The sequence below is a fragment of the Zea mays genome, chromosome 4 (genome assembly GCF_902167145.1).
Source record: "Zea mays cultivar B73 chromosome 4, Zm-B73-REFERENCE-NAM-5.0, whole genome shotgun sequence".
In the NCBI taxonomy this organism is placed as follows: Eukaryota; Viridiplantae; Streptophyta; class Magnoliopsida; order Poales; family Poaceae; genus Zea; species Zea mays.
Window position 1 is genome coordinate 248,869,413 of NC_050099.1, and position 13,154 is coordinate 248,882,566.

The 13,154-nt window shown below is 47.7% G+C and overlaps 1 protein-coding gene and 1 non-coding gene across 5 annotated transcripts; one reads left to right on the plus strand and one right to left on the minus strand.

Annotated features, from left to right (window-relative positions):
* Positions 1 to 5,187: 5,187 nt before the first annotated feature.
* TRNAM-CAU (transfer RNA methionine (anticodon CAU)) lies at positions 5,188 to 5,259 on the minus strand. Its single transcript has one exon. It is a non-coding gene; the product is annotated as a tRNA-Met (tRNA).
* Positions 5,260 to 5,297: 38 nt separating this feature from the next.
* Positions 5,298 to 10,281, plus strand: LOC100304153 (uncharacterized). 4 transcript variants are annotated; one of them, XM_008681797.3, is made up of 4 exons: positions 5,319 to 5,510; positions 6,090 to 6,232; positions 8,616 to 8,695; positions 10,001 to 10,281. In XM_008681797.3, exons 1-4 carry the CDS (start codon positions 5,357 to 5,359, stop codon positions 10,089 to 10,091), a joined length of 468 nt encoding a protein of 155 aa, XP_008680019.1. In that variant the 5' UTR covers positions 5,319 to 5,356; the 3' UTR covers positions 10,092 to 10,281. The 4 variants fall into 4 exon arrangements, 3 of the variants coding, with proteins under 3 accessions (XP_008680019.1, XP_008680018.1, XP_035823476.1); XM_008681796.3 differs by having other exon boundaries at positions 5,329 to 5,510; positions 6,087 to 6,232; XM_035967583.1 differs by lacking the exon at positions 5,319 to 5,510 and adding an exon at positions 5,866 to 5,974.
* Positions 10,282 to 13,154: the final 2,873 nt, after the last annotated feature.

Sequence of the window (13,154 nt, forward strand, 5' to 3'; positions counted from 1 at the left end):
GCTGGAGGTCACCGTCTTAGGTGACCACCAGCGGAGGGGAGCAACCGGGCTGTGTGATGAAAATCCTTGAAGCCGAACGATGGCTGAAAGGTACCAACTCCCGTGGAGTTGCGTTCCTCCAATGATTAGGCGAAAAGACGGCGGATGCCCCCCATCCGGGGGCTTGGAAGGTGGAAAGACGCGACGCATAAGGGAGGAAGAAGACATGGTTGCCTTCCAAAAGGGGTCGCCCTCCTTTTAAAGGCAACTCTCCCTACGTGCGCCCCCAAACGCCACAGGCTGAGTCTTCTCCAACACGCTCAAAGGCCCTCCCCTGCGGCGCGGGGGCTGGGTCCCGCATGTCATGCAAACTGGCTCAGAGCAGAAGAAGCCAAAGCGCCGCGCGTGGTGCACACAACCGCCCAGCGGTTACAAGTGACCCCCACTTTTGCCCAGACCAACGGGCGAAAGGAGTGGGCAGCCATGCAGGCGGCATGCAACCGCGCCAAGTGGACACGCTTCTCCGACTCCCAACACGCCAGCATGGAGGCCCAGGCCCACGCGTCACGCAACTGGCGCGCCGGATGCTGCATGCAGGCAACTGCACCGCCACTTGCGCCACCGTCGCGCCTCTTCGGTTGCGGAGCCAATGCCGCGACTCGAGGCGACCCAGCGCACGACCCAGCGGCGCCAGCCTGGCACGACGATCAATGCGGCCGAAAGTGGGCCAGCAGTAATGACGGTGCCAGGCGGGCAGGAGCAGCGGTCACGTCGTCAGCCAGGCTCACGTCCCATCCAGGGGCAGCAAGAGAGCCTCCTCTCACGGCGTGAAGACGGCGCACCCGTGATCCGTCCCTCGAACGGCTCGCGCACGCGCAACGGCCGCCCCGCCAACCACTCGCCCCGTCGCATTAACTCCGCGGCGGGACAGGCGGCGTTTCTGGCAGGAGAAGCGGGCGACGCTTCGCCTTCGCCGTAATAACCGCACCGAAAAAGGTACGCCACGTCGTTCGATTTCGTATCCCTTTTTTCCTCTTTCTCTATCTCTTGCAACAGGGACCGGGAAAGGGGGATACCCCGAAAAGGATCCTTCCCTGTGAAGGAACCGGGCTCCGAGCCCCCCTACTGATCAGAGGTTCGAAGGCTGGCCCTCCAAGGGGTTCAACAGTCGCCTCAGATCGCGTGGGCCCTACACCCACTACTGGTCAGAGGTTCGAAGGCCGGCCCCCCGAAGGGCTCCACGGCCGCCTCAGGCTACTCGGGCTCCGCGCCCATTACTGATCAGGGGTTCGAAGGCTGGCCCCCGAAGGGTTCACAGTCGCCTCAGACGCCGAGCGAGGGATGACCAGGGGTACGTTCGATACATAACCAAGGCTCGGGCTACGCTCCCGAGGTACCCTAGGACATTTCCGAGACCAGCGGGAGCGATCTTGTAACGGAATCCCATCGGAGGGAGGCATCGAGCCCTCGGACCCCGTCGCCAGGGGACCGGGTCCGGCAGATCACCCGCAGGTACTTTTGGGCGTGCCTCTGGGCCCCTAGCCAACCCCCAACGAACGGGGCACGGACGTCCACTCGGATTACCCGCTTGCAGCTCACCGGAGACACCATGTTCGATGCCCATCGAGGGTAACATGGCGCACTCCCCCCTCCTCCTTGCGGAAAGGCGACGTAGGGGCGTATGTAAAAAAGCCGAGTCTGTCCCTGATCGCCCTCTCGCCCTATGCGGAGGCTCGGGGGCTGCTCTCGCAAACCCGGCTCCGACCGAACCGTTGACAGCGTCAACATACCAGCCCGAGAGCTTGGGCCCCGACCGTGCACCCGGGCTACGGCCAGTTCGCATGAGGGAACCACCAGACCAGCCGAAGTATTACGCAAGGCATTAAGACCTCGAAGGAGTGAAACCACTCCTCCGAGGCCTCGGGGGCTACACCCGGCGGGTGCGCTCGCGCGCACCCACCGGAACAAAATGCAACCGAGAAAGGCTGGTCCCCTTGCAAAAAAGTGCGACGAAAGCCTCCAAGCGAGTGCTAACACTCCCTTCGAGGCTCGGGGGCTACTGTCGGGGACCATAATTAGGGGTACCCTCAAGACGCCTAATTCTCAACTGGTAACCCCCATCAGTATAAAGCTGCAGAGGCCTGATGGGTGCGATTAAGTCAGGGATCAGTCCGTACGAGCGACTCGATCACGCCTCGCCCGAGCCTAGCCTCGGGCAAGGGCAGCCGACCCCTAGGGGTTTCCGTCTCGCCCGAGGCCCCCCTTTTAACGGCGGACACATCTCCGGCTCGCCCGAGGCCTTGCCTTCGCTAAGAAGCAACCCTGACTAAATCGCCGCACCGACCGACCAAGTCGCAGGAGCATTTAACGCAAAGGTGGCCTGACACCTTTATCCTGACGCGCGCGCCCCGACAGAGCCGAAGTGACCGCCGTCACTTCGCCGCTCCACTGACCGGTCTGGCAGAAGGACAGCGCCGCCTGCGCCACTCCGACTGCAGTGCCACTTGGCAGAGTGAGACTGACAAGCAGTCAGGCCCTGCCGAAGGCGCCATAGGAAACTCCGCTCCGCCCGACCCAGGGCTCGGACTCGGGCTAAGACCCGGAAGACGGCGAACTCCGCTCCGCCCGATCCAGGGCTCGGACTCGGGCTAAGACCCGGAAGACGGCGAACTCCGCTCCGCCCGACCCAGGGCTCGGACTCGGGCTAAGACCCGGAAGACGGCGAACTCCGCTCCGCCCGATCCAGGGCTCGGACTCGGGCTAAGACCCGAAAGACGGCGAACTCCGCTCCGCCCGATCCAGGGCTCGGGCTCGGACTCGGGCTAAGACCCGGAGGACGGCGATCTCCGCTCCGCCCGACCCAGGGCTCGGACTCGGGCTAAGACCCGGAAGACGGCGAACTCCGCTCCGCCCGATCCAGGGCTCGGACTCGGGCTAAGACCCGGGAGACGACGAACTCCGCTCCGCCCGACCCCAGGGCTCGGACTCCGCCCTGGCCTCTGCCGAACGACCTCCGCCTCGCCCGACCTAGGGGCTCGGGCTCGGCCTCGGCAACGGAAGACAGACTCGACCCCAGCTTCGGAGGAGCCCCCACGTCGCCCGGCCTCGGGCGCGGGCCCGCCATCATCACCCTACCCCGAGCCGACTCAGGCCGCAGAGAACAAGACCGGTGTCCCATCTGGCTAGCTCCGCCAGATAGGCAATGATGGCGCCCCGCGTGCCCTGTGACGACGGCGGCTTTCAGCTCCCTTACGGAAGCAGGGGGACGTCAGCAAGGACTCGACCGCTCCGACAGCTGTCCCTCCGCCAAGCTCCGTTGCTCCTCCGACAGCCACGACATCACACCAGCAGGGTGCCAAGATCTCTCCGGCTGCCACATTGGCATGTACTTAGGGCGCTAGCTCTCCCTCCGCTAGACACGTAGCACTCTGCTACACCCCCATTGTACACCTGGATCCTCTCCTTACGACTATAAAAGGAAGGACCAGAGCCTTCTTAGAGAAGGTTGGTCGCGCGGGGACGAGGACGGGACATGCGCTCTCTTGGGGCCGCTCGCTTCCCTCACCCGCGTGGACGCTTGTAACCCCATACTGCAAGCGCACCCGACCTGGGCGCGGGACGAACACGAAGGCCGCGGGATTTCCACCTCTCTCACGCCCGTCTCCGGCCACCTCGCTTTCCCCCCTTCGCGCTCGCCCACGCGCTCGACCCATCTGGGCTGGGGCACGCGGCACACTCACTCGTCGGCTTAGGGACCCCCCGGTCTCGAAACACCGACAGTTATTGATTTAAAAAAATGGCTGCTCTTTTAAGATAGTCAGCCGTACGGTGTATAAACTACTTTTTTTATCAACTTTAAACTATCATTATACATGGTACTATACTATTATGTGATTAGACATGCCATATCCTACTGTGAAATGTCACATTTGACTATTGTAGTATTTAGAAGCATGCAGATAATTCACAGTGTATTCGATTTCTTTAAAACATGTCTAACAATTGTGTCAAAATAACGATTTATTGTATTTTGTGATTCAGCCAATGATTTGCCCTCTTTGAACAACCTAAATGAATATTATTCACTTCCCTAACGGCAACGTTATTATGGCACGAGGATTATCATATTCGATTTTCTATAACAGTTGTCTTCTTCGAGTTTTTTTTTGTTGCTATTATAACATTTGTTTTTACAAGCTTCTCTAATTATTAGAGTACTCTCAACTCCATCTTCTCACTAATAGTATTTAGAAGTGATATTGTCATTCTTAATAGTACTATAATTTTTTTAATTATTTCAGCTGATCATATTGCCCGTGCAGTCCATCCATCGATACGTCTGTCCATCACAGAGTTGAGATTTTCTGTTCACCGCCGCCAATCGCCGCCACATGAAGTTCTCCTCCCTCGCCGCCGCCACAATAGGTTCGTCTCCCTCTCCCTCCCCGCCACTGCAAAGTTCTTGTTGGTCTGCTTCTTCATGGACGTGTTTTCGTGCTCGCTATACACCATGCGTCTCCTATACGAAACTTTGCTGCCATCACGTCTCCCCATGTGAAACTCTGCCGACCATACATGCCGCAACGTGTTTCAGTATTAACGTGAGGAGGCAGAGGCAGAGGCAGCAAGCTATGGCTTGGTTCAAGAAAGATAAACACTCATTGTCTGGATCAGGGAAAAATGAATTCTTATGGTGGATATATGCATCAAGAAACTGATAACTAATACTCCCTCCGTTTCTTTTTATTTGTCGCTGGATAGTGCAATTTTACACTATCCAGCGACAAATAAAAAAAACGGAGGGAGTACATGTGCATCAACACTTAATACCATCTGTTATGGTCAGCTGAGAAGACCACGATATGCAAAAAAAGAACAGAGTGCTATTAAGAAGGACGAGATCCTACCCCTCTTGTACATGTTCTTCCTGTCGATGAGATTGCTATCATTTGCTTGGCGAGAGTGAGTTGGTCGAAGTGGAGGAGACTTACGCTGGAGAGGTTGCTTCTCTAAGAAAGGACAAGAACACATTTGTTTCAGCTTGTTTCTTGAGTACTGGACGCGGATCTGAACATATTGATGGGAATGGAACCTGCGAATGAATGTGTTGCTTGTTGTGGTGTTCGTCTATTTGGCCGATCCATCTCTGCAAAAACTGGGAACAAATCGTTCAGGAGAAACGCAAAAAATAATTAAATAAAAAACAAATATCAGAGCCAGGTTTCGATCCTGGGACCTGTGGGTTATGGGCCCACCACGCTTCCACTGCGCCACTCTGATTTTTGTGTTAGACTAGCAGAATTAATGCAAAATTTCCTGTTCGGGATGGGTGAACGGCCGCTCTGTTGGATGTTTGGATGGACCTGTGGGTTATGGCATGCCCCCTCCTCACGGTAACCCTTCCTGTTCAAGGAGACTCGGCAGAATCAGACGCCGCCGGAGTCTTCTAGGCTTCCTCGCCCCTTCCACATCGCCGGCGGCATCATCCTTGCGCCGCCCGGCCAGATCACAGCCGGTCCGCCGCTTGCCTGGTAAGACGATCTGTTGCCCGCTGGGACCAAGCAGATGTCTTTAATGGTTTCCCTACAACAGTTAGGCGGCGGCGGTAGTGTTTTCCATTGACGCCCCCGTTCCGATTGATGAACCAAACACCACCTACACCGATGATGATATCGTATCGTCGCAATCGGTAGGTTTGGTTTCTTTGCTCTTCACTGAACACATGATAGTGGAAGGATAAGTGGTGCGCGTTTATATACGAAGCTGTGGGCGTAGCTCCATACATGATAGTCCATAGTCCTACGATTTTGCCCTTACTATTCTATCACTGCGTCTGGGCCCCATCTCTTACATTAGGACCGTGCCGGTAATTTGGTGTCCTGAATTCATAACGGGTCGGCTATAAGGGCTGGATAAGAATGTGGCAACTGTAGTTTCTTCTCGTGTTTGCACTCCCCTGCCCGGCTGCGGCTGCCCGGCAGGGTTAGGAGGCAAGGTCGCTACGTGAGCCTGTCCGATATATCTCCCGTGTTGCCGTGATCTGAGGATATGTTGGTGTGTGCATCGTGCTGGTGAATCTGACTCGTTTTTCCGATCTTTGAATTTAGTAGGGAAGAGAGGGTGGAGGAAGTGGGGGAGGATGAGCGAGGAGAGGCCGGTGCCGCGGCGGGAGAGCCCGTGGGGTCTGCCTGAGGGCGACACGCGGCAGCCCAAGGCTCACCGCTGTAACGACCGCGCCGAGGACGTCGTCCAGGTCCGCTCGCCCTCTTGTAGTTTTGTCACATGTTTGCTTCGAGCTGTCTGCCGGCACATTGTGTTCTCCAATAGATGAATGAGGTTCATAACCATCTGAGGTTCTGAATGAGGAAATGAGCAGTCTGCCAGTTTAGTGATGTATCCTCAGTACCTTATCACCATTGTCTATCGATTTTGATTGGGCCCAACTTAGGTAAGTTTTTAAGAAACCAGTTTTTATTTTTTAGCTAGGAGAGGCTAGCTTTTTGGTTTTTAAGAAACTGTGAATCTAATTTCTATAAACTGAGGCACAAATTGGTATGTTTGGAACCACCTCAGTTTCCATAAATCAGTATCTTAAAAGCTGGGTGGTTCCAAACAGGCCCTTAGAGTCGCTCTAAATTGGGATCAGGATGGCAGCTGGCATCGTGTTGTTTCATCCCGGATGCTTCTCAGCCATCCAGGCTTATAACTCAGATTTTGATTGGCCCCAACTTATAACTCGATTTTGCTCACTTGAAATATCTTCCTGATATGTTTGTGGCATAATGTTGCCATCCAGCCCCCTACCTTGTGTAACTAACCCTAGGAGAAACCATAATTTGACAACCTTTAATCATGACTTTCTGCTTTTGCACTGCTGTTAATGCTTTCAGACTACTATTGGAAGCTCCAATACAAATCTGGAACGCAAAGATTGGATTGAGCAAATAGACAATCTGACTGATGTGTTGTTGGCTTCCACTTCCAGGATGGAATAAACCCCATATATATGTCGAGGAACACAAGTAGCAATGGTGAAGAAACCGTCCTGATGCTTTCCTATTTCTGTTATAGCTCTGAAAAAAGTATTGATAACATCATGAAATAGGTTTAGTGTTTTTAGTAGAGGATGGCATGAAAACCATCTGCAGCCAGTTGGAGTTGTCCACTGTCAGTCTGTCATGACATGGTAGCCGTGCTATGTGCTAACACTGAACTTGCCAGCATCCACAATCCTATCCAGATTATTAATAATTATCTTGATCAGAACGGAACTCTCATATAACATAGCAGGCCTAATCGCTGTCCTGTAGAACCTGCCTTTCAACTTGTGTGGTTCTCTCTTGTCGCATAGGACTCCCGATGCTTGACACCATTTCATCCACCCCACTTTGATTCTATGGCTAACATCTTCATCAATATCACCATCTCTCTGTAGCATCGATCCCAAATAACGGAAGATGTTCTTCTTTGGTACTACCTGGCCTCCCAAGCTTTTTCATCTACTAGAACTACATTGTCAGCGAAAAGCATACGCCAAGGGATATCTCCTTGTATATCCCTCGTGACCTCATCTATCACCAAAGCAAATAGGGCTCAAAGCTGAACCTTGATGTAGTCCTTTGTTAATCGGGAAAACATTTGTATCACCATCAGTTGTTCGAACTCTAGTCACAACCTTGTCATACATGTCCTTGATGAGCGTAACATATTTTATTGGGACTTTATGCTTATCCAATGGCCACCACATGAGATTTCTAGGTATTTTATCATAGGCCTTTTCCATGTCGATAAAAACCATGTGGAAGTCCTTCTTCTGCTCCTTATATCGCTCCATGACATGCTTTATTAAGAAAATTGCTTCCATGGTTGACCTTCTAGACATGAATCCAAATTGGTTCATGGTGATATGCGTCATTCCTCTTCGGCGATGCTCAATAACTCTCTCCCATAGCTTCATAGTGTGACTCATGAGCTTAATCCCTCGATAGTTGGTACACCTTTGAATATCTTCCTTATTCTTAAAGATTGGTACTAATGTACTCCACTCATCGGGCATCTTGTTTGATCGAAAAATATGGTTGAACAACTTGACTAGCCAAACGATAGCAATATCCCCAAGGCATTTCCACACCTCTATTAGGATACCATCTGGGCCCATCGTCTTGCCCCCTTTCATCCTCTTTAAAGTTTCTTTGACCTCTGATTCTTGGATCCTACATACAAAACATCTATTTAAATCATCAAAGGAGTCATCCAATTGGGTTTCATGCTCACGATTGAAAGGATTGTCAAAATACCTCTGCCACCTCTGTTTGATGTCTTGTCCTTTCACCAAGAGTTGATCCATCTCATTATTAATGCATTTAACTTGGTTGAGGTTCCTCGTGTTCCTTTCCCGAATCCTAGCTATCTTATAGGCATCCTTCTTCCCTTCCTTTGTACTTAGTCTCCAGTAAAGATCATCATAGGCTCGACCATTTGCCTCACTCACAGCTTGCTTTGCAGTCTTCTTATGCATTTAACTTATTTCTTATGATTCTGACAATATTAGGTCATGTGCTGCATTGTTAAGTTCGGGATTCTTATAATTATACATATGTTGAATATACTTTTAAATTTTTCATTTATTTTTACAGGCTTGCTTTGAAGGGAACCCATTCAAGACAGTTCCAGGCCCATTTAAGCTCTTCTGGCAATGCATGCGCTCAAAACCTGGGTATGTGTACCTTGTTATTATTTACGCGCTTACCTTCTGGCATATCTCATGATTCTTATCTGATCTGCAATAAGATACGAGACAAATATTGGTTAATGGTTGGTTCTGATGCATTAAGCACTAGGTTGATGTTAAATAGAAATAGACGAGCTCTTATTGAGGAAATCTAAACTAGCATGTACTGACTAGAGTGAAGTTAATTGTAAGGAGGGCCACTTTATCGTGTTTATATCTTTGCTATTTATTTACTGGGGAGGATGTCAACTAGTAACTGCAGAGATCGCTCATGAAGGTTAATCTTGCAAGAGATAAGGTTTTGCTGGTTTTGGAACTGTTTACTAAGGAGCAACGTTGTGCAGGATATCGATTAGTAACTATATATGGCTTTGCTCAATTTTTATTTTCCCTGTAACTAACATAGTTACTGCATTGTGTGCATTAGTTTATAATGTGGAATTTGGCATTCTCATAGAAGCTATATGAGCTCCCTCTCCATTGATCTGAATCACCATAGTTCATGGAGTGACTGCCTGCTAGTTTTTGGACTGGCTGTGCCATCTGGTAGTTAGTTTCTCTCAGAAAATGGCCTTTTGGGTTGCAAGCTTTCACATATGATGCATTGACGTTGCATCTTTTGTGAAAGTTGTTCTTTTAGTTAGATTGTTGGGAAGGATTCTTTTATGCATAGGGTAGATGTGAAACCTGACATATGATTAGTCAGAATATGATATGCATCTCAGCCTGGTTAGTCAATAGGCCAAGTTGGGTGTACTGAGGCAACCTGTCTGGCAGCTTCCAGTTGAAGCAAGCTAATGTGAGAACAGCTTATAAGCAAGTAAATGCTACTGAACTGAAATGAACATGTATGGTTTTCTGCTATGACACAACTTGAAAAGGGTGTGAAAACCTCTAATGTCATGACATTTTTTATAACGAACATAAACTTATTCCTACAAGATTAAAAGTTGAATACTTAAGAAAACTGGTGTACAGAAGACACCAACTTGAGGACTTCATACAAGCGTGCTGCATGCAGCCAGATGATCCAACTAGGATAATGGTTTGACTTGTTTAGGCAAGCATCTGGTTCACAACTTAGGCATGGCCCATGGCATTGTGACAGGTGGCCCTTAGCCTTAGGTGTGCCAAATTTCTAAGTTATGGTGAGCTTTTTTCTCTGCCACAAGCTAGACAAAAAAAAGGTGTGGGAACACCAGGTTTTCTAAGCCGAATGATCCAAAAAGACTGCTAGATTCTTCTTCGTGCTTATTTCAACATTGAAAATTTTGCATTGTGTATTTTCAGGGAGGAACCAACCGAGCCCTATACCTACCTGCAGCTAGATCCTCCGAGAAGGGTGGAAGTGAATCTGGAGCAAACAGGAAGTGAACCTTGAACGAGCATGCCATCTCGTGCCGATTTGTCTTCACCTTTGGAGCAAACTAGCTGCATCAACTAATAAACTAGGCATAGGGAGATGCTCGTTCACCATCTTGTTCAAGGTGAATCTGGAATAAACTAACAGAAGCATCAACTAATTGGCTGCATAAGAAAAAAAATATAAACCTTCAGTGGCTTTTTCATTATCATCTTGCATCAACTAATAAACTAGCTGCATCAACTAATAAACGAGCATGCCTAGTTTACCGTCTCGTGCCGATTTGCCTAGTTTACCATCTTGTGCCATCTCGTGAACCATGATCCACAGAGCTGCCTGTCCAGGCTGCCATCTCGTGCCTAGTTTACTTCCTGTTTGGACTAATAAACTAACAGAAGCATCAACTAATTGGCTGCATAAGAAAAAAAATACAAATCTTCAGTGGCTTTCTTCGGCGTTCTGAATTCAAGTTCAATTTGCTTACAGAAACTTTTGTTTGCTCTAGAAATTTGTTATGCCTGGTCGTCGATCTGGATCTAAATCCCATAACAACACATAAGTTTAGTATTCACCAAAAAAAACTGAATGGAGCAATGGCATTAAAGAAATAAGCGATGGAATATTATAAGGAAAACAAATTAAGCTGATTAGCTACAGCAAAAGAAAAAAAGCAAGCTTATCATATAATTCTGCATTGTAGCATAGTAATATAAGATTCATGTAGTTAATACGTTTTATGGTAATTGGTAACTGAACATATGCGTTTCCAAGTAAAAGCGTGGCCAACAATCATATCGGGATAAAGTCGTAATGTCGCTTTTAGCTGGAGGAGAGAGGGGGGTTGTAGCAATAACAAAATAAAAAAAAATATCATATAACTAGTTGAGTGTCCGTGCGTTGCAACGGGATCATTCAATTGTAACTATCAACTTCTATATATGATAGTATAATGTCTGTGTACTGCTACAGTTTGTATATATCACAAGAGGTACAGGTTAAACCAAGGACACACATAATCGAGGTGCAAATTAGATTCCAATACCTTCTCAAGCAGTTTAACTCTATGAAATCAGTATAGAATTAGAAGTAGCTACAAATAGATTGGTGGCAACATAAAAGCATGCTTGGAACTATAAACCCATAGAATATATCACAAATATTTGGGGTGGACATTTAGAGATGCATGTCTAGCAAATTATCATATCTTGTGATGGTGAGCTTAGTAGATCACGAGTTCGGATGTGGAGTGGCTTACAATAGTCTCCAACTGGCATATGCCAAACATAATGGTAAGCGTCTAAGTGGACCTCTAAGTCTGATCAACTTAAACCATAGTTCAAAGCTAATATTTGGAATCCCAAATAAGTTAAACCATAGTTCAAAGCTAATATTTGGAATCCCAAATAAGGAAACAACGGGCAAGAAAGCATAAACGACAAGAAAACAGGTCAAAGAATGAAAATAACTTTCCAGTAGACGTGGCCTCCAAGACAACAGTGAACACATTGTTTTTTAGAACACCATAGGCTCTTTTCTTTATCATATGCAAATTTCTTGCTAGAAAGCTCCGCGTGATATGTCTGCTGCATTTTTTATCAGGGATGAATAAGAGGCAAATGATCTCAGATGAAGAAAATCACACTTAGGGTTTGTTCGGTTCTACCCCAATCTATATGGATTGAGGGGGATTGAGGGGGTTTTAATCCCTAGTAAGTCAAAATCTCCTCCAATCCGTATCAATCCCCTCCAATCCATATGGATTGAAAATAACCGAACAAGCCCTTAGTGGTCGACGAGCGGGCCCATGAATTATAGAATATAGAAATTTTACTCGTGTTATATGAGCTGATAGAAATGAGAATAAACGTGTTGCGCGGTGAAGATGGAGGTTAGGCTCGCAGTGTAGCTGGATTGGATGATCAGGGCTACAAACAGCCATATGATGATCACGAAGCGGCTCAGCGAGCTCCTCGTGTCCTATCCTATAAAAAGTCCAAGATGCAGAAATAAATGACTCCTCCTGAGCATGTTTGCCAAATTTTGTTTTGATTCATCCAGAAATGTAAAGAGCTGCATTTCACTTACTGTGGGCAAAGACCATAGTTGAGAAACTGGTCCTGCAATGAGCATTTCATTTACTGTGGGCAAAGTATGTGAGGTTGGACAGGCGGTGGTGGGCAGGGGAACTGCAATCAACAGAGTAAAGAATATAATTAGTATCTTGTTTTTTTCAAAGGAAAAAATATTTACCAGATCATCGTCTTCTGGATTATCACTATTGTCATAACTCTCACACAACATTTTATTCTCTTCTTCAAGCTGAGCACAACATTCCTTTGCAAAAGCTAAACCTGCCTTCACATTTTTCAACTCCCACAATATCAACTTTGCTTTTGCAGCCATGGCATTTGCATCCTGTATGAGATATATGGAGACATTAGTTCAGTCATACCATAGAATATGGTAAAAAGAGAGGCAAAGCATCACTATTGTTGAGAAAAGAAAAACAAAATAGAGGTGATCCTTATCCTAGTCAAACAAAATAAATTGTACATTATTTCGTACTATGGATTCAAACATTCAAAATGGAGCACTGAAGCAACATATCTAGCGACACATGTTTGCCACCTTACGTCGCGAGATGCCTTCAACTGAGTTTCATGGTCAAGTGGATTTTGAGGAATGTGTCTTTGAGTAATTTTGCAGCTACCTTCTCCTGTGTATTTAGACCAGCTCCTTTTCTTCTTATGTTCAGTTTACGCGTCTCCTGAATAATGTCAGTTGTTTTATTCTCTACAATGGTCCAAGTCCAACCTTCCTGACAAAAATACCATATACGACATGTATCAACAAAGAGTTCTAACATAACCAAAGGATATATCAATTGTATATCATGATGAAGTCATAAATACCACAACATTGAAAGATACGTATACCTTTTTTCCAACTCTTAATGAAGATAACATGTGTTAAAGAAAATGATATGTGACACTTGTTGTAGTAGAATATAGATCAACATGGCGAATGCTTCAGTTTTTTCTAGTTTAATGCAGGAACAAAGATATTTCTGTTCACACATAT

What these genes read in the sequence shown, in the direction of transcription:
- LOC100304153 (XM_008681796.3), top strand. Translation starts at nt 5,357, where the DNA reads ATGCCCCCTCCTCACGGTAACCCTTCCTGTTCAAGGAGACTCGGCAGA. An exon ending in GCGCCGAGGACGTCGTCCAG is followed by an intron (nt 6,233 to 8,615) that starts GTCCGCTCGCCC and finishes TTATTTTTACAG; the next exon opens with GCTTGCTTTGAAGGGAACCC. An exon ending in TGCATGCGCTCAAAACCTGG is followed by an intron (nt 8,696 to 10,000) that starts GTATGTGTACCT and finishes GTGTATTTTCAG; the next exon opens with GGAGGAACCAACCGAGCCCT.